The 21,782-nt window shown below is 42.3% G+C and overlaps 1 protein-coding gene across 3 annotated transcripts in view; it reads right to left on the bottom strand.

Annotated features, from left to right (window-relative positions):
• The window catches only part of KCTD9 (potassium channel tetramerization domain containing 9), a 122,424-nt gene that overhangs the window by 48,037 nt on the left and 52,605 nt on the right, over nucleotides 1-21,782 (bottom strand). For all 3 annotated transcript variants that reach the window (XM_085632799.1, XM_085632798.1, XM_085632800.1), the window contains exons 4-5: nucleotides 12,629-12,728; nucleotides 1,250-1,308 (exon numbers count right to left, since the gene is read on the bottom strand). In XM_085632799.1, coding sequence (XP_085488925.1) covers nucleotides 1,250-1,308; nucleotides 12,629-12,728 — 159 coding nt within the window. The remainder of the gene's footprint in view (nucleotides 1-1,249; nucleotides 1,309-12,628; nucleotides 12,729-21,782) is intronic.

Genomic DNA, 21,782 nt, shown 5'->3' with positions numbered 1-21,782 from the left:
TCTGGGATAGAATGCAGCTTTAAAGCATTTGAATTGACAGGTCATGAAAGAAAAACAGCAGGGGCAAGAGGACTACTTCAAATTCATCAAGCCAAGTGAAGTCTGAACCACAAGTAGTGTTATACTACAAAGCTAGGATCTTCACTCCACCACAGAGGAAACCTCTAAGCGGCTGTGGGTCACTGCACTGCAGAAAGTGAATAGTTTGGCATTGCACAATTGCACCACAATAACATGGTTTATATTTTTGCATGGCAGTGTAACTCCAAGGATGCTTATATGCTTCTGAATAGAACATCAACAATAGGTCACTGCCTATCTATGGTCATTATTTGAAGGCATGCGTGATAATACGTTATACACTATTCATTAGTTTAGTCTCCGTTTTCAGTTAAAGGAGTATAGTTCAGTAGGACAGGATTTTATTACGGACGCAGTGAGGTGTGCCAGAGGATTGGCCCAGTTGGAACAATCTTACATGAGTGCCGGATGTGTCGGGCATTCTAAGTGAGGAGAGCGAGGAAACTCTTGAGTAGTTGTCAGATGAAGGGACGTTCATAATGGTGTTTGGAGGCTTTCTTTGGCTTATGAGGGCTGATGTGCATAGGCTGTTAGCAATTATTTTTTAGATAATGTTCTGGAGCAGATTAAGAGCAGCAGCATCCAGACGGTTAGCTGAATTAGAATGTAAGAACTGAGAATGTTAATTTGAGTGAGGTATGGGGAATTCGGGGTATGGGGAGTTCGGTATCAATGGAGAGAGTTTATGGCCAAATATCCACTGTTATATGGGTCCTGTTTATTACAGGCAGATATTTGAAATTAGGGCATACATGTTTTTTGTTATTACTAATGATATTATTCATAAACACTGTTCTAGTGGCTGTTAGTTATGGAGGGTTTTTAAATCTTGTATGTATGGGAGTTACAGTGACTGGATGATGGGGTCCCACCTGCTTGTGGGGAGAGGAGGAGTGTACACTAAAACCGAAATGTGAGAGAGACTGAAGTGATAGACAAATGCCCCAGTGAAAAAAAGTGGAATGGAAAAAAAAAAAAGAAGCAAATGGTAGTAGTAAGGTTTACTACTTTAATCAGCCAATGTAGACAACCTACACACTTCTGATGTTCACGATTATGATATTTAACTTTCCTGCTCCATTCAGATGTCTATTGTTAAGCAGCACAAAGATAGTTGGTGCAAATAAATATAAATGTTATTAGTTCTGAAGAGCTCCTTCAAACTGACCTCCGCTCCTGAACATGTGCGCCAGCATGCTGTCTGGCTCCTTACTGAGTAAAGTGCTCCTAAAAAGCAAATTAAGCAGAACACAGATTAGCAAATTGAAAAAGCAAAGTAGTATTACTGCTCGTCATCAGAGCACTGTGAGTAACTGTAAATTTAAAAATACATTATGCTCCTTCTGGGAGAAAATAACATTGAATAAATGGAAAGGCTCCGGATGCTATTTGAGTGGTCCAGTTAGAAGTAAATGGTAAGGATGTCTATGATTGTGTGAGAATACATTTGTGTATGAGTGCATGCGTGTATCACTGAAAATAAAAACAGTTCAAACTGAGTTATGCTTCTGCCTCAATCACAGAAAACCACTGACTTTCACTAGTTATGGTACACAAAGTGCATCATAACTCCTGCCACCCACCATGGTTTGTTAGAGCGAGAGAGAGGGAGAGAGAGACACACACACCAAGGTTAAAGTGATGGTATAGTTAAGTGAAAATGTCAGTTAAGATAGAACGTTTGAAACTCAAAACATGCCATCAGTGTTGTTGTATGTGAGATAACCATAAGCAGTGCATGGCAAGGGTTTGAATTATAGTCACTTCAGTTAACTCCAACTAGTGAATTTCAGGGTTTTTGTTTTTAGTTTAGTTTAAAACGTTACATTTAAAAAACGGACATTTTCATCTAACTATAACATTACCTTAACCTTTTGTTTTTTCCAGTGAATTAGTTTTTTTAATTTTTTTTAACGTAAACTAACAATATAAAGTGATGTAATTTTAAGTAAGGCAGACCTACTGCCTTTGTCAAAGAGTCAGAATGCAGAAATATTTTTTTTTTTAAAGCTGACCTATTGGCTTTAGCAAGGGTATCAGCAAATCAATCTATGCAATAAAGCAGACCTATTGATTATGTAAAAATTCACTACAATAATTTATCAACACCCATATTTCAAAGTAATCCATATAAATACACACACTGGCTATGCATAAGAATTATTTTCTCAAAATTAAAGCATTTTTATTCCAAACAATTTTAAAGTTGTGTATGAGTCTTTGTTTAACATTCTGCAGGCCTCAAAATGCAACCATAGAATCAACCACAAGAGGTCCCACACTTCAGCTGAACAGCATACAGGTCCAGCTCGGAGTGCTTTAATAAGAATATTAAGCTCTCCTGTGGTCATACATCTAATAACAAAGGAGTCTTAGATTTATAAAAAAATTATATCCTGGGGTGGTTGAGATCCTGCAGCCCTCCACAACACAATTGTGACATATTAGTGGTGCTACTGGCCATACTGGGAGCCACAAAACAGAGAAAAATATGTAACTAAGCCCTTGAAGGTACGGGGCACTTCAGGCTAGAAGAACTAAATAATGAATAATCAGCTCCTGCCGTTCACTAATTCATTTAAAAAAAAAAAGTTAGGGTGCCTCAGGTCGCACCCGGAACTCTCACATTTTACTTTGCCCCTGCCCGGTGCAAGCAGCTTTTCTTTCCTCTCCAGTTGGGCGAGATCAAAGCAATGTTCCCTGTATAGAAGACAGCAAGCAGATAATTCGATTTGTATTCCCTGCCTGCACTCTCACGGGTCTTGTCTACCGGGACAAGACAGTGTCACGGGGATGGGGTCCCTGGGACACTGCCTCTCTGTGGGCCCTGGGGGTTGGGTCCCCGTGGTTGGGTCCCCTGGGTCAATGTTTGGTTGGGTGATGGGGGGGCTCGCAAGCCCCTCCCCAAAATCATTACATCCCCCCCCCCCCCCCCGAGTGATGGGGTCCCAGGCAGCTTCTAATAGCTCTGGGATGGCCGGTTTTTGTGTTTAAAACGTTACTTTTAAACTGACATTGTCACCTAACTATAACATCACCTTAACCTTTAGTCTTTTCAGTGAATTTGAAGTTTTTTTTAATGTAAAGTAAAGGGATGACCTCACTGAGGTGTGGACGAGAGGCTCTCAGGAATAGTACTCGCATCCCAACCAGACGCCAGCTTATGACTCCAATCGCAGTGGTTGTCTTTCTTGCCACTGACCTCGGGCTCTCTGTCCTCCATGCTCTGACCCATAGGTGTTTTATCACGCCCGAAGTTTCACATGACCCCCGCACACTCATTGCCTTCTTGAACCATGAAGCATTTTGCTATACCACCAGTCCACCTCCCTGGACTGTGATCATGATTCCTTTAAATCCAACTACCTTCCATATTTCTCTTTCGAAAGGAGTCCTGAATTTGCAACCAGGATGTCGGTCTTTGATCACTACTTTATCTCCAAGTTGTATATCAGACTACTTGGCATTCCTTCTTTTACTCGCCCTCTCATGGTTTGCCTTTCTCTTGCTCTGCACGGCTTTTTTGCTTAGAGTCGCAGCTACCCACTCGGAGCACATCCTGTAGTGGAATGGGGCGTTTGTCGATACGCTCGCGGAAATTGTTGCAGGCACACCTCCAAATCCACTCCTTGTTCCACAGCTATCCTGAGAGCCTTCTTCAATGTCCTAAAAATCTACTTCCCTCCCCATTTGATTTTTTTTGTGTCAAATGTTGAGGTGATGTAGATATTCCTTGAATTCAAGTCCCTAAAACGATGGCCCATTATCAGTTTTCACCTCGTACGGCAATCCCAGCATAGCAAATATTCTTTCTAGAGGAGGCCTGACGTACTCAAAAGCCGTGGATCAGATAAGTTCCACTGCAGAAAATTTGGTAGTGCTGTCTACTATCACCAGTGTTAGTTGTCCGTGCGGAAAGCTCCCGAAATCCATATTTACCTTGCACCAAGGCTTGTCACAAGGTTCTTCAGTGATGATTTGGGCTGCTGCAGACTCTGCCCCCGTGATTGGACAGGAATGGTATCGCCGCACGATATCTTCTACTGTCCAATCCATTCCCAGAAAACAGACTTTTGAGCGTAACCGTGTCTTGGTCTTAGCTAGCGCCGGATGCCTTTGATGAGACAGCTCCACGGTACGTCTCCACAGACTCTGAGGCACGACAATGTGTTGCCCTCTCAGTAGGAGTCCTTGCGAGCTCTCGCTCAGTTCGTTGTGGCATTACCACATACTCGTTCGGACTTCTCGCTCCTCGTTGATGAGCCCGCTTAACCCCTTCAAGAAATCCTTCCACCAATGAGCCTTTAGAGCCCCTTTCACCCTTCTAATACAGTTGTCTTCACGAGTCGCTACCACCAGCTCTGCTATCAATAGTGCTCAGGAGCAGGCACTCTCAGTGATGAGCCATATCAAATCTTCAACTCCATCAGTTTCCTTCTGCAGCCTTGGATTCTCTGTCAAAGGATGCCGTGAAAGATAATCGCCAGATTGTTTACTCCTGGCCGATAAGCACTGTCAAAGTTGTATTGCTGCAGGTCTACAGTGCATCTTTCAATTCGTGGTGATCCCTTCCATACCGATCCACTGAACAACTGCACTAGCGGCTTGTGATCAGAGATCACGTGAAACTTGTGTCCACACATTTATGCATAAAAGTGCTGACATGCCCCCCTGATGGTGAGTGCCTCCCTATTGATCTGGACATATCTAGTATCCACCTCCGTTAGTGCCCGGCTGGTGTAAGTGATGGGCGTCCACTCTCTGCCGGTGTTTTGTTGTAAGAGGACGGTGCACAGCTCCACCGGACTGGCATCTATAATAAGTTCAGTCCTGCCTCCCGGTCTGATGTAAGCTACAGTGACTCCTTGGAGCAATGCTCCCTTCATGTCGTTGAATGCCTGGGAAGACTCACTCACCCACTTCCACAGTGTGTCTTGCTTAGTCAACGCCCTCAGTGTTTCAGAAAGTGTTGCCAGTTGAGGAATGAACCTCCCACAGTAATTGACCATTCCTAAAAACTGCACATCTCCGTGGGGTTCTGGGGAACCGCTGCAGATTGGATTGCTTCAACTGTGGCAGGGTTGATCTGAAGACCATCCTTCAAGAATCGATATCCAAAGAATTCTAATTTGTTGGTCTAAAATGAGAATTTGCTCTTGTCGAGTGTGAGTCCTTGGTCAACGAGTCACAGTAAAGTGGCACTCAACCCGGAATGAGGCTCCTCCAAGGTGTCCGAGAAGATTAGCATAGCCAAGGACGTTGATCACACCCACTGGTACTAACAGCGCCTCTCTTATCGCGTCCTGGAATACCTTCGCCGGAGGAAACCCTGAAGAGGAGCCTCTTGAATCTCCTCAATCCCATGCTAGTCAAAAATGTGGTTTTGTATTGACTGGCCTCGTCCAGTAGCAATTGATGGTACCCAGAGGTCCGGTCCACCTTTGAAAAACACTTCGCGGATGTCCGTCACAATCTCATCAATTGTCGGGGTGGTGTGCCTTTCTCTCTTAATTGCCTTATTCGGCAAGCGCTTGTCCACACACAACCTTATAGCCAACGGCTGTTTTGGTTTTGGGGCTGTTACTAAGGGTGACACCCACGGGGTCGGTCCAGACACCTTCTCAATCACCCTGACTCTTTCCAGTATCATAGGCATAACTAGAAGAACAAGAAAGGCTTGGGTCCCCCACTCCCTGGCCTGGACCACTCTAGTGTTATGAAACAAAGATAATGGCCGGGTAGGGTCATCACTACTGAGTTCTATAGAACCCTACTTCTAAAGTCTTAGTATTTTACTTCTATTTATAACATTTTTGAACAAACAACCATTATTATGGCATTCATTAAATGTCATTAGCTGAGCGACACGTCAGTGAATTACATTTTTTTTATATAAAAAACATACAAAATCCACAAACTTGATAAAGCATAATATCAAATCATCAAGGAATAAATACGCATACATAAACACTACTAGACAATACACAGGACCAGTCCCTATTTACAAAATCGCACAGGGGGACACTGTTTTGTTCAACAATATGGCGTGTGCCTACTGTCCCGCCTGTGTCATGAGTAACAGGCAAACGCAATTTGAACAGGTGTGGACCAAATGGGGGGGGGGAAACAACACTTCCAACAAATTCCCTCAGATCACACCTTGTAAATATACGCCTGTACTCTAAAGTCAACGTGTTTCAAACCCCGACTTGCTGGGGGAGGGGGGGGTTCTCCTCAGGACTAGGACTGGATCTCTTCAGGTTGGCGTTGACTGAATCAGAGGTTGTAAATACGATGGAAAGGTTCTGACACTGTTCAAACAATGCGGCTTCAGTGCGCCTGCAAGGAGTATCAATGGAGTGAGACCGTGCACGCTTTATGTGCACACCAGCACTTTGGCTCAACCTCATCTTGCTCGGCTGAGCGGGGAAGCGAGTCTAATGAAGTCCATTTTCTTCGGAATTGAGAGCCTTTTGGGGACGCAAAGAGATTTTGAAAGCGGTTCCTCACTTAGTTTGAATTTACAAAAGGTGCCGGTCACGCAAAGGCCTCCATTAGAGAAATCCAAAGTGAGGTAGCGCCAAAAGGCGGGAGCGATGAGGACAGGACAGTAGACCTCCTTGGGGTTTAATGAAGATACTGGTTACATTCTATGTATATTTTAATACTGCCTGTAAACAATTATGATGGTTTTAATAACGTATATGATAAAGATTTATCATGCCTAATAAGCTATAATAGGATTTCCTGCCATAATGGCGTTCGGCTTTGACATTATCTCCCACCTCTGATGCAGACCAGGTGGAGTGCGCCATGGCTCCCACAGATGTGTATTCTTACAATAATAAATCAATGGAGGCCTTTGAGATTTAATCCAATGCAAAAAAGGAGTTCTTGAACAAAATGGAGACTAACCTGTCAACAGGTTCTATAGGTAAAGGTAAATGCTCAATGGTCCTTTAAATAAAGGAATCCAGAGGAGTAACAGATCCAAACAGCATGATCATTTCTTATTTAGGACACATGAATGGTCGCAATAATGAAATTCTGTTTAAAATCTGTGTATGTCAAGTGATTTGTAGAGAGCTTGTATAGCCTGACATGTCTTGGCGCTAGCAATTGCTTGAACACAACTGCAATGAAGCCCTCATTATTAAAAAGCCAAGTTTTCAGCTCCTTTCTAGAAGCCAGCAGGGAAGGTGAGGCCCTGATATGTGATGGGAGAAGATTCCAAATCTTAGTAGCACCAGTAATTAAACTTCTTCCTTCCCAATTCATCCTCTTGAATCTATGGACCACTGTTTTCTTCACTGCAGAGGATCGCAGATTTCTGCTGGGTTCGTACCAGACAAAAGTATGTCTCAGACACCCAGGTCCAATATCATTCAAAGCCTTGTAGGGTATACAGAGAGCCTTAAATTTGATGCGATTGCTGACTGGCAACCAGTGTAATCCACTGACAACTCGGAAGACGGATTGAAATTTGGGAATACTCATGAGCAACCTGGCTGCTGCATTTTGCAAGGTTAGTAATTTATTCAAGTATTGTTCTTGCAGGGTTAAATACAAACCAATGCAATAATCAATTTTTGAAAGGACTAGGGTTGGGATTACAGTTTTTTTAGTACGCGTAGGAATATATGGGAGATTTTTTTTTATCATCTTCAAGGTGTTAAATGAGGATGAAACCACAGAATTAACCTAATTTCTAAAATTAAGTCTATCGTCAATCAAAACTTCTAAGTTCTTTGCCTTTTTTCACAGGGTTTGGGAGTGGTCCCACTTCCTTTGGCCACCAAGATAGGGCCCCAAACCTGGGTATTATTTCCAAAAAGAATCACCTCAGTCTTTTCAGAGTTGAGCTTTAGACAGGAATTGCTCATTCAGTCACATATTGCATGCATGCAGTCATTGAACTTAATACTGATCTTGTCTTCATTATTAATCCCAATACACGATTTAAGTGTCATCAGCATATGAGGTAATGGTGAATCCAAAGGATTTAATCAGTGTTGCTAGCTAGGTTACGTACAAGTTGAACAACGTAGGGCTAAGCGAGGTCCTTGAGGGACACCGCATGGAAGAGAAAAAGGTTTTGAGATGAACTGATCCAGAGCCACTGTTTTCTCTCTTCCTTTCAGAAAGGAGCTCAGCAGGGCAAGCATTTGTTTTTGGATCTAGATCTCCTCGAGACAGTCGATCAAACCGTGTGGTTGACCATATCAGAGGCTGCCGACAGATCAAGCAGAATAAGGGCTGTGGTTCCTCCCTTATCCAAAGCTGCCTTATTTCTTCCGTGGCCTTGATTAGAGAAGTCTTGGTGCCGTGTCCAGGTCTGAACCCAGACTGTCTTAGGTCAAGATGATGGTTATCCTGCATAAACTGCACAAGTAGTTGGTTCATCACTTTCTCTGTAATTTTTGTAAGAGGGGAAGAATAGAGTACGATAGAGTCCTTTTTCCACAGTGACGGAAAATGTCCGACCTCCAACAAGGAATTAAAGATGCTGGTTAAATTAGCAGCTATCCGTTCTGGAACCAGCTTCACTACCAATGGGGAATATGGATCTGATGGAGGGACAGATTTAGTTGAGTGAATTAGCCTGACAACCTGATCTGATGGGACTGGGGTAGATTCAGAAAAGATCATTTGCGCTAGGTCTTCTTGGGTATTTATTTTTCTCTTAGAGGCGGTTTTTTTCTTTGTATCAAACTTTAGATAGATTTGATCAACTTTATCCCGAAAGCAGTAGGCAAAAGAATGGACTACTGCTTACTCCTTTGCTACCAGGAAGTTGAGTAATTTCTAGAAATAACTCCTTGGAGGAGTTCTTAGCTGATTGAATCTGTTGTGTATAATAGCTTCTTTTTTCTTTTATAAGTAGGCATTTGTACTTGGTCAAAGTGCGTTTACACAGTTCTTTCTCATGAATACAGTGAGGAGACCTCCAATTTACTTTTGGGTGTTCTACAATTTTGTTTTTCCTTTCTAAGTGCCTCTGTAAACCAGGACTCAGAGAGTTTCAACCATTGGTGGACTTCGGAGGGACGAGCGTAAACAAAACCAAATTTAATCAGTTTGAAAAATCCAACATGACTTGCTCAGGATCAGCTGCTGAGTGATTTTGACACAATCTATTTAGTTCCAGGCACAAAAAGTGGTTGGACCACTATGAGAAAATCCAGTCTAGTGTATGGCCTGCCAGATGGATGGACTTGTGTAGAAGTTGCGAGAGGCCTATTGCACTCATAGTTTCCAGGAGAGCCATTGTGTCTTTGTCTGGAAGGGCCTCAAGATGAAACTTAAAATCACCTAGAATGGTGAAATCTTTAGTGCATACACCAGCTTCTAAATGTGAACCAACGGTCTTTAGAAAACCTCTCTTGGGGCCGGACAGGGGGTATATGAGCAATCAAAACATAAAGAAAGAGCTTCACAATCCAGAGATGAAGCAGTGTCAAATTTGGCCATAAGAGAATCTTTATAAATAAAGGCTAAGCCCCCCCCCCCACACTTTTTTGTAGAGGTCTAACCAGTCCATAAATGGAATATCCCGAAAGGGACAGGAAGACGTTTCCGCCCAGGTTTCAGTTGCAAAAAACATATGGGGTGTTGGCTGTCAATAAAATCTGCAAGTTCAACACTATGTTTGACTAAGGAGTGGGCATTTATAAGCACACACCACATTTTGGCGATTGGGCCCTTCGTAATGGGGAAGCAGGCAGATGGCTGGTTGGTCAGTTGATTATATGCTCATTTTGTTGAAAGTCGCAGTTAAGACAGATAGGCTTAGTCGCTGGTGGAAGTGCAGCTAAATTAAAACATGTGCAGCCCTGCATGTGATCAAAGGGGTTATAAGCACGCAATTCCTCACTGGAATAGGGCTTCCTGGAACCTGATACAAGGCAAAACCGGCATGGGTTCCGGCACCCGGCGTGATCCAGGTGCTGATACACAGGTGGGATTGCCTTAAGCTTTAAATAACTCTCCATACGAGGGGGGGAGACTCAAAAACACTGGTGCTTGCAGCGTGATCCTAAAAACAGATGGCGAAACAAAAAGGATGTAAAACCAGAGTCCTGCAACCCCGCAAACCATCACAGGCTCCCCTATAAGGAAATGAATACTGGTAACAGAAAATTACTTAAAGTAAACATGTGAACATTAAAACATAAAATCATCAAAAGGGGAAATAGTCCCTTTCAATATGGCGCCCAGTAATGTGGGATCCAGGCACCTCTCCAAACCAGCACAAGGAAATCAGTAATGAGGTAAAGGGCGAATCCAGTCATGCTCAGCAGCAGCATGGCAAAATGCTGAGATGAAATAACGCTTTGAAAATCTCAACAGGATGATGGGTCCCACCCACTGAGACCAAAAGATAACCTGGCACTTACAGGAGCACAGCAACCATTGGGTGACACTATTGAAACACTTATAAGGCGATCTATCATGGTTAAATCCTATGATAAATAAGTATAGAATCCATACTTTTATGAGTGCCATTTGATCTATATACCCATGCATCTAGAATTAGTGACTGTCACAGTTCAGATGAAGGTTGTATGTAGGCAATGACTTTGGGGAAATTGTTTGGGAAGCTCCATGACGGATTCAGCAAACTATTAAAATCCAGCCATGCAACAGGGAGACGGCTAGCTATAAGAGTTTCGGAGGTCCACATAAGACCTGTGGTCACTCAATTTGACAGAAAGTTGAAATAACTATTGATTTTGTGTATGGGGAGAACACAGGCCAAGCAGGGCTGCTGGAGTTAGGCACTGACTGGTGTTGACCAGTGGACACCAGACAGCACCATGAAGAAAAAAAAAAAGATAGATAGCTGTATTTCCTATGGAGTGTGATACAGACAGCAGACCCCAACCGTATGCAGTTGTACGGATCATGGCGACAGTGAATGCAGAGACTGAAAGTGGAAGATGCCCATAAGCCTAGGGAGGTGTTGCTGGTCATTCATGGAGCTGAGCAAAGAAGGGCCAGCTACTGTGACTAACTAAGCCAATGAGACAGGAGAACTAGCCCATAGGGAGCCAATGAAAGAGAAGAAACTAGGTTTAACATCAATTCACACACACAAAAAAAGAAAAATTATAAAGCGGCGGATACACAGTGTGGGTAGAGTGTACCCCTAAAAATGTATGCCTCAAAAGTCAAAATTAAAAGCACGCCCCCTGGTTGGGAGGGGGACAGTGTTAAGCCTCAATTTAATGAGGCAATGTGCCCCAGAGAAGAGTTAAAAACAGCATTTAAATATACAGTCAAATAAGTAAGCAGGTTCTAGAACAGACTTTAGGAAAACCATTAAGGTGTATTACAAAATTCAAATAGAGTACAATACAGGAATAGTAAACTTCAAATGCTGCAAGTCTCAATTAAGTGCATAAATCATTGCCATGAGGGCTCTCAGTAATACAGGCTAATAGGCAAAATCAATAATACACAAAGTCCAAAATGTGCTGCAAAATCTGTAGGAAATCAGACAGCATTCCTAGCGGCATGGGAAAGTTCTCTGACTCGCCCCCAAATTTGAGGGATTTTATAACAATTTCAGCGCAGAGAAATATTGAAAGTGCAAATTCACTGTGGTCCAAGCAAAATAAATACATTTTCAACAAATCAGATCACAAACGTTAAAATCGTCATACAGCTTCACCACCAAAGCACTATCCCACTACATAAATATTAATTCAGCCTCTCTGACCTAATGTCATCCAGAGGCGTCAGAACAAATTAGTTACATAAGCAACAGCAAATGAATGTAATATTGCGTGCAAGTGGAAGATACTTGGTATAATGTTACAATAATGAGCCCAAGCTCAAGCCTTCTCCTTGAACAGCGTCATTTTGGAGAATAATAAATAAATCTACATCTACATGTAGCAGAAACAATAATAAAGCATGAACATCCATTTTGAATAAGAGGCCTAACTGAGGCCTGAAAAACATGAGACATTGCAAAATTATTTGTAGGACAATAGTGCCACATTAAGATATATGTATGAAATTAAGTATACAATAATATTCTGCTCACTTGTTAAAAATGCACATTTTTAATTAATGCACAAAAGCGACCGCAATTTGACGGGAATGGGCATGTAAAAGCAAGGGTGAGTCAGGATCACTTAGGACCTGAAGACGACTGCTACAGGCAGGTCTTATAAGTAGAATGTGACAAGAGGAAACGTGTGGGAAAGGAGGAGTTAAAGAAGTAGGGTAAAGAAGTAGGGCAAACCCACAATATGCTTGCCTTTCCCTATGGGCAAGGGAAGAGTAGCAAGTAAAAAAGTACTGTGATGTAGTTTGGAATAACTACATCACATACATTTATATAGCTTACTTGTAAATGTCAGAAAACCGGATCAATTCATTGTAGGTGTAAGCAAGTGTTGTTAATGAGAAATAAATTCACTTATGTATAAAAATAATTGCTTTGGGGTCTCATTCCAAACCAAGGAGTGACAGTACCACATTTGAATTAGCGACTTATAAGGAAGAAAACTTTCCTTGTGTTTGAAAACATTCCTACCGTGTAGTAGTAAAATAGCGTCCTCCAACGTTTAGTGTCAACCAGTCAGTGTGTGCACCAGGCATTTCTTCAGGCCCTCTGAACACATCGGCCAGAGGATCTGCAACAAAACAGACAACTTGGAAGGCATTTGTGTAGGGAATCTGAAAAGTATTAGGTGCATAACAACAATCTTACTGTACAGATTAATTCCACCATACGGTGATTAAAGAGAAGCTCTCGTGCAAATCGTGGCACTGGTTATGCTTAAAATAAGGAAACCTTAGAGCTGCAATCAAGCATTCACTTTAAATGGGACCACTGCACATTAATTATCTTTCAATGTTACCTTTGTGATCTTTACTAATATGTTTATTTTTTGTACATTTCCGTACTGCAACATGTCAAAATCACCCAGAGTCCAGCACTGAAATATTTCTTATTCACCCAGTCATCTTACTTGTCAGCGTTTTTTAACATATAAGTTGAGAAACTGCAATACTTTATAGCCACATTGATAACAATCACCTGATCATTGTCATGAGCAGTCACCAAGTTGTTCCCTACATAGAGCTGAAGCACTGATCTCCAAATGCAAATGAATGGACGAACACAAACTGCCTCAACAAGAAGCAGTTGCTAGCGACCAGCAGCTCCCACCCAGCAAAAGACAAGCCAACTCTACATTAATGCCCAACAAATGACTGTCTCCTGTGAAACTACATCCTGCAATATTATCCTCAGCTAAATGAATATCTATTTATATAAAACAAGACTCAAGTTGCTTTAATAGGTTGCACATTTTACTTCTCTTTCAATAGGACGAGTCATGAAGGAAGTGCTCTTGAAGCTGTATTTTAACTGTACACCCGACTTGCTACATATTGTGGGTTTTTTTTAGGTGTTTTTTTTTTTTTTTTTTAAATCAAAGCATGGTTTCTTCAAGGGATTTAAACTACTGCCTACTATAGAGCACTCTTGTTACACTGCTTCACTCAAAAGTCTCTGTTTGCATAATCCCTCCATTCTTAAAAATTCAAAGAAATTGTTCAGGTGTTTGTATGTATGTTTAGTATTTTCGTCTTTAAATTGTGACTGGAAACCACTTGATCTTTCAGCACAGATGTGTTCTAACAGAATTCAATTTAATGACGCCACATTTCACCCTGACAACCATAGTGCTTATCCATTTCAGCCACTGAATTTCCAGCCTCTGATAGTCCTGAATGCAGATGGATCTTCTAGTCAAGGCGTGGAATTCCACAAAGGCGCTTGCATTCTGCTTCATTGGGATACACAGCAAGATTTTACAGAGGAGCCAGAGATGGAGAAAGCAAGACAAGATCTTTTGGATTGGGTCTCAAAGAAGAAATCATAGTTGGAAAAAGCACTTCAAGACGCTTATGCCTGGCAGGCCAGCAGGCAGTGGTGTGTACCTATATGAGTGGCCAAGTGCCTGCACTTCCAGCAAAGACTCTCTCCACTGATGACCACAATTTCCATCATCCTCTGATACACATGATGAAAATTGGTATCCATCCATCTATGAATAGCCAAGAGAAATTCTCACAGATGACTGATGATGCTGGACAATGACTGGCCAAATCTCAACAGTAGTCGAGTGTTGTCCAAACAGGAGACTGACTGAAAACTAAAAAAACGGGCTCAGGAAGGGTGGCCCTCACTCACGCCCACCTCCCCAAATATTTTAAACAAAGACCACTGGGCTCTGGCCAACCCCAGGGTCCCAATTATTAAAATATTAAATGCAGGTGGTGTTTTATTGATTTACTTGACAGAAGCAACAATCCCGCTGGACTCGCGCAGTACAACTATTTTTTTTTTTGTTTTTTTTAAAGGCAGGTCATTCAGTGGTTCTACAAATTTTAAAGAGAACAGGGACAATTGGGCACACCACAAGCTATTGAGTGATACGGTAACTAAGGAGGCAGCGAAACCAGCTGGGTATGGTCACTCAGGAAGGTTTTAAATCAAAATAGGACTGAGTCTACCACACCTATTGCTGAGAGCCAGTCAATCAGAATATCAGAATATATTGGCCTAATAAAAGGCTGCAGAGAGGTAAACGCGCAAAATCCCCTCATCAATGTCATGGTCCTTTGCGGTCAGCAACTCGTCCAGTGAAGCTAATAGGACAGATTCTCAGCTTTGTAGGCTGAGATCTCCTGCCTAGGAGGTGTCCAGTTGCTTATACTCTTCCAGGACCCTGACAATGTTCTTCTCCATAATTAATAGAACGCAGCGAGAAGGGTGTTGGGTCTGTAGTTTTTCAGAGTGACAGGCACAAGGTCAACGTTCTTGAACAAGGGAGTAAATCCCTAAATCTTACAGGACCTGTCCATTGAAAAGTGAAAGACCTATAATATCACAGACAATTCTTGTGGCATCTTTACCTAGGCTTTGGTGAATAGACACTGTGTGTGGGTCATTCGACATCCGTACATAAGTTTGGAGTAGGAAAAAAACAACTTTAACTAAGACATCACCAGCAGTATTCTTAAAATAATTGACCACTGCCCCTGAGCAACTCTCACAAGCGGCTTTCCTAGGCCCCTTACAAAAAGTCATAGCTAGCCACCACCTCCTTCACTACTAATGAGTACAGGTTGTTATAGAGCTCTTAAAATGGAACACATTGTCAATGGCTAAAAATGAGCTGTGTCCCATCCTAATAATAAAAAAAAATAAAAAACACGTTGGCTGAAAATGAGCTAAATGTCACATCCTAATTTGTAAAATAGAAATATCTAAGGACCTTAGTTAAATTAGAATAAAATAAAATGAACTAACCTAAATCAATTACATAAAAAACTATTTTAAAGGTAACACTAGGTATTAAAATGCTTCAATTTTGGACAGTAATACTAACCTATAGTACACTGGAGGCTATTTCTCGTCATACCCTCACAATAAATTTGAATCGCTCTATGGTTTATTTGCCAGTAGATATGTAACCATTTTGACAGTTTAACAATACACCTGGCAAAGGTAAGGGAGATATTATGTTCTAATGTCTACTCATGGTACTACAGGATTTATAAAAATATTTATTGAAAGGTACTGTGTTAAATGTATCAATCACTGCTAAGATCATTAAAGTGAAAGTAACTGGAAGACCGTAATTAAATATTGGAAGTATTTTAAATACCACTATAGCTTTGGAAATGTACTTAGGTTCTTGTACTAGTCATATATCCGATTCTGAGCAAGCTCCTAAATGCTGCTTTACTTCAGCCAAGAATGAGATTTACTAGTTTTCATTTAATCAGTAGATCTACTTCCTAATTTTGGTCTTTCAGACATAGCTAATTTCCAGCAAATGTCTGTCTTTAAAAATAAATAAAAAACACAAGCACGCAGTGCTTGCTCCTTACTAGTCTGGGGCCAGAATTCATTTCACACGCACAAGCTGATGTATTTGAGGTGCGTATTATTTGGTGCTGTCAAATCTGGAGTCCAGTTAAGATTTTAAATCAATAATTCGTACTCTTCCAGTCATCTACCAAGTCCAGCATGCTGGCTGAGCTCTCCCTCTCCAGAGGCCCATCTTTAGCAGCATTCGATCACGGGATTGATGTTTTTCGCATTCCGTGGCTCAAGTATTGCACTTTACTTATGGGCAGGGCCCGATGGCCTTGTGGCCCATACCCAGACAGACTCATGTTTTCAGTACGACACCCTCCACTAGCTCTTTTCAAGCAGTCCAGAAGTACTCTGCTTATCTAATGTCACTCTCAGCTAGGAGTTCCTATGTGCAGCTAGCTCTGGAAGCTGCGGGATAAATCTAGGCACTACTTACCGGGGGCAACATAAAAGATGAACAGGAGGTAGTCAATGGTCACAACAGTAGGGCATATGCTTCTCACAGACGGGGTTGCATATAGGTAATAAATCTGTCTTTGGGATTTTTCCACTGCCACATCCAACAGTGCTGTGCTCCCTGCTGGCTGCACGTTCTTATAGTTGGAACTCAATCTCAAACCTCACAATTCTCTACCCAAGTCAGTGGTTCTTACCAAAAACCATCCATTCCTTTTCCATAGGTAGAAGCATGCCTCAAGTAGGCCCCCCTCTCTCCACTGCTCTTTTTCTGCAGCATGCAGCCTTCTGCAACATGTATTAGGGCAATATGAAACAAGCATTTGCAATGCAATAGGTCTCGCATTAGTTAAATGAAGAGCTATTGGCTTTGCAAATGAAAAAGAACTGCAGCGTCCGCCTGCCTTTGTTTTATTTATTGTTTTTTGTAGCAATGGTGGCACGCCGAGCTTTAGATATTTCAAGGTAAAGCGAGGTGTGATGCCATTTCTGCAAAAGTCAATAAATACAAGAAAAAAAATGTGTGCATCCGCCATTTTTCCCCCTGTTTATTTATCATTATAGCAATGGCGGCATGCCGCGCTTTAGCTTAATATGTTCAAAAGTGAAGCGCGGTGTGCCGCGATTGCTATAAGAGTAAATAAATAGAAAAGAAATGCAGCGTCCGCTCACCTTTGTTTTTTTATTTATTGACCTTTTTTAGCAATGGTGGAGCGCCACGTTTTAGATGTTTAAAGCTAATCAGTCAATAAATACAAAGAAATGGATTGGCGTTTGAGGAGCAAAAATCAAAGACATGAAAATACCGGACAAGACCAATATAATTAAAGTTATAGGATCAGGTGAATTCTGGCTCTACAAAAGACATGCTGTTGACAGGGGGAAGTGCATGGAGCAGGCGCCATAGGGGTCTGATGAGCAAAAGACATGCAAATGATTTGTGTTTTCACTCCTTAAGGGAAAAGTCAACCCAAAAAAAAAAGTGCCCACAAGGTATAGTAAATAACATGAAATCAAAACAGCACATGCAATAGGGCCAGTCCTCATGGGAGGATACAACCAGGGACTGGGAACCCAAACCAGCCCTGGCAATTCAGTCGGACCAGCCTAGGGGGAGGGCGGTAGCATGAAGCACTGCTGTTAATTTTGTCACACAGGGCAGATATTGCAGCACTGCTCTAAACCGGCCCCCAGTAACAAAAACGCCCTGGCTCCAAAAACGGCCCCCACCCTTAAGGCCCACCGGCAAAACGCCCGGTTCCCGCAACGACCAGTCCGGCCCTGGATACAACATTCCAAAAGGAGGGACTACTAAGTGTATTCACCAATAAAAAGCCAGCATTTCTATAGTACAGCAACAGGAACCACTGAAAAAGATGAAAGTTTTTTTTAACCCATATCCTAGATACAGCATGTCTCAAAGAAACAGCACAAGCGCTGCCTAGGAGAGACCTAAAAAGCACAGTTTTGAGTCCCAGGAAAAGAACATAAGCACGAACAGGAGAACAACAGAGGCATAAAGCAGCACAATTGAAAGGCAGATGTGCAGTCTGCATTTTAAATTATTGCTATGGTTTAGGCAGAATCTAGTGGTGGTATTTATGTATGCTGACTGCAAACGTGTTTTTCTGAGCCGCCACAGTTTCAAGGGTTGCATGAATGATTAGAAAGCTTGCAATATGGAGAAAAAAAGCTTGATTCCGCACTGGAGGTAGGACAGCCAACAAATTAATAGTGAGAGCCAAGCCACGGGTCTGGTTTCGTTTCAAGAGCCTCTGCATAAGTTGGGCAATGAAAATGTTTGCCTTGTGCAACAAATATTGAGGAAAAATATGATCAAGACTCTTCACATTTCTAGAGTTAGTTATCTTTAACATTCAGATGTGTTTGACCCTAATTTATCAGATTATATCACTGCATTTGGTGTTATTTATTAAGCACTAGTTTTTAAACACAAACATTTATGCTCCAACACCCTGACGATTCAATTAGTGCCCCAAGAGGTAAGTCAGATGACTTGTGCACTCTACATGTACAGCACTGGTCCTGAATTCACACATTTCAAGGTGCTCACGTACAGTAATGAAGAAAAAGGAGGCACAATGAAATTAAATATTTGCCTAGGATGACACTAGCAATGTAAGCATTGGACCTCAGTAATGTGCCCGGATTCCTCCCTCACTGTGATACGATTGTAAATGATTTTCTCTCTTCCCCACTGTACATTTCCCTCCTGGATGCCACCTTTTGCCCTATAAGCCATTAATAATGTCAATGATATGCCTACATATACTGATTTGACGCCAAATGCATTTCTTTTTGTATATGTAATTTGTAAATTGAAAAATACAGTTTATAAAAAAATATATATATATATATATATATATTTGCCTAGGATCACACACTTTGGTTAAGGGAGCATTTTTCTTAGTTTTTTACATTTTGCAATTTAGGCACTAGAGAATGTCACTTTCTCTCTCCTGTTAGTGCTTCGTTTGTAGCTCTTGGTGCTTGGAGTTAAAGTGTGAGCGGTATACAGAGGACACATGAAAGCTTGCCTCGTTTTGGGCTTGAGGGTCCAAGAGAACCTTAAGCTAAGCCAGTGCCAGGCTCAAGCCTTCGGTGGCTCACCCACCCCTATTAAGCACTGCCTGAAAGTTGTATTTTGATACTAAATAAAGATATAGTTGAGCCTGGTGAATGTGTTGAGAACAAGGAGATGGCAAAAGAGATTAACAGTATTTTCTGTGAGTTATACAATGATGGGCTCGAAATAATGTACAGCAGTCACCAGTTCTCTCTTCCATATCAGCAGCAAAGTCGGACACAGATGTAAAATTCTGCTTTCTTAGTGCAGCCATTTCACTTCAATAAATGGATGACCTTCTCTTTCCCACTCTAAACCATTTCAGAAATTAATCCTAGTATCTTCGATTTAAAAAAAGGCAGTTGGTGGTTTAAAACCTATGGAAACAGATAATTCCACTGAAATGCAACAATGAAGACATACGTCTCTGCTAATGAAATCATTATATATATATATATATATTCATTGGTTAACACTAGATTCAGGGGCGGCTCCTCCGCAATGGCGGAGGAGCGTCGCCCCACTGGCTTAGTGCCAGCAGGTGAAAAATAAAACTATATTCGATCATCGTTTTATTTTTCACCTGCTGGGTGATCCAGCTTGTGCGGGGAGGGGTGGGGCTGTGGCCATGGAAGGGGGAAGGTGGGTGGACTAGTTTGTGCAATTCTAAGTGCGCATGAGTGTTTGGTCGGCAGTCTTAGGCCGGCCAAACACATATGCGCACTTAGGTTTCTCCAAGTGGGCTGTATCGAACAGCCAGGTTGGAGAAACAGCACAGACTCCTTGCCCACTCAGGCCAATCCCTGCACTCCTATCACAGCATGAGAGGAGAGCGGGGATTGCACAGGGAGTCCTTGACGCTGTCCCAGTGTCTGCTGGGACCAGAAAAAACATTGAGGTGGGAGGCGGCTTGCAACTTCAAGTAAGGTCCTTTTAAAAAAAAAAGATTATTACTCACCCCAACCCCCGCGCTCCTCCCGCCTCACCACTTTTTTTTTTGTGGGGCCGCCCCAGACTTAATTGCGGATGTATGACAAGAGATATAAATTCTCTGTGTCTTGCATAAATGCAAATGTATGTGCTGTACTTGCAAACTATTACACAGCATAGTCCAAGTATAAACTTTTGCCCGAATTATAGCTCTTTAGTTAATGTTGTAACAGAACATCCGAGCCTTGCCATGGACAAAGTAAACCTGTTTTCTGTTTCTCCTACTTGAATGTATTTGGCAGAGGTCACCCGAGGCGAGGGTGGCCATGTCTGAATGGTGCCTGCTTGTCTCATGTAAAGAGCTTCCAAAGAGGATAGGCTTTTTCAGGTGGTAGGGCACTGCACGTCTGATTGAAACCTTACTGGTAGATATTTGATAAAGCAGCATGACACCATGTAAGCAAAGTAAACAGCAATAAGGGCTATTGTTTCCTTTCGATACTATACTCCGGTGTATGGTCATGTAGTGGCAACATATGTAGGAGCAGTTGTAGTAAGAGTTGGGGAATTGTTTGTGTTTGAGGTTCTTCATTTGTCCCTACTACATTTGGAAACGTTATTAGCAGGGCTTTAAGTGGGCCGGATCTCACCGGGTCTGAGCACCGGCAGTTTCTTAAAGGGGGCCTCGAAACGGGTCTCTATCGGGCTCTGTTTTGTGCCCGTTTATTTCTGGACTACAGTGACAGCAGGCACATCGATGTGCGCTGCTCACTTCCCACTAGTGGAGAAGTTGGCATGATGTCATGTCAGGTGAGCATTGCTGGGGAAGGGAAATCCTTTAAAGAGAATCATTTTCTCTCTGCATTTCCCTTCTCTTTTTAAAACTCAGGAGCAGCAAGATTGTCGTTGTGTCACCAGGGCTTTAAGTGGAAGCATTTTCAATATCAAATACAACAAGCCAGACAGAGTTGCTGCTTATTTATCTTATGCAACTAACAACCATTGACAAAGCCAATAGTCCTAACTTGTTGCAGGTATGATGTTACTTGTTGTATCATATATCTGGATGCAGTGACAGAAACAGCAAAAATACAAGTTGGGCAGCACACTATGCTAAGCACAAATGTTTTGCTTGTGTTTTAAGCCACGCCCATAATTGAATTGGCCATGCCCCTTTGAGACCCCATCTCCCCCCGCCAGTTTTTTCATCCCACTTAAAAGCCTGGTCATTAGTAATATTCCATCCATCTCTACCACTTGCTGTGATTTCAGCATGGTAGATCTCATGATGTCAACTCCAGTGATATCATCTGGTTAAAGGTCACATACGATGTCATTCAGGGTTTGGTGGTCAAAGGGAACGAGATGTCATTTGGGGTTTGGTGGTCAAAGGGCATGTGATGTCACTTCCGCTATGCCTGGCAATTGGGTCAAAGGACGTCCACAGTAGTACTGCTGGGAGAAATGCTTGATTTTCGAGTTCGAACAGATAGGTCTGGAGTGCATGTGTTGCACACTAAAGACAGGGCTCTGCTATCCAGGGGGCACGCGCAAGGCGATTGTTTATGTAGCAAAATGCAACAGTCCACCCACTGCCTCAAGAAGAGGCCCCCTACCTACAGGCTGGACCATCAGCAAGCATGCTCTGACTTCTTGGGGAGCATGTAATGCCCCGCAGCGACAAGCCTCCCCTTCAAGGGTCCAGGCTCTTCCCTGTGCCGCTGTAAGAACCATTCATTCGGGACCAGAGGTCTCGGGCTCCTGGTCCAACAATTCAGGTCTCTGCATGAAGTAGGAACATGGTAACGTGAGACCCCT

Source organism: Triturus cristatus, chromosome 11 (genome assembly GCF_964204655.1).
Source record: "Triturus cristatus chromosome 11, aTriCri1.1, whole genome shotgun sequence".
Classification (NCBI taxonomy): domain Eukaryota; kingdom Metazoa; phylum Chordata; class Amphibia; order Caudata; family Salamandridae; genus Triturus; species Triturus cristatus.
Note: the sequence above shows the minus strand (reverse complement) of the source record. Positions and strands in the feature narration are given on the sequence as shown.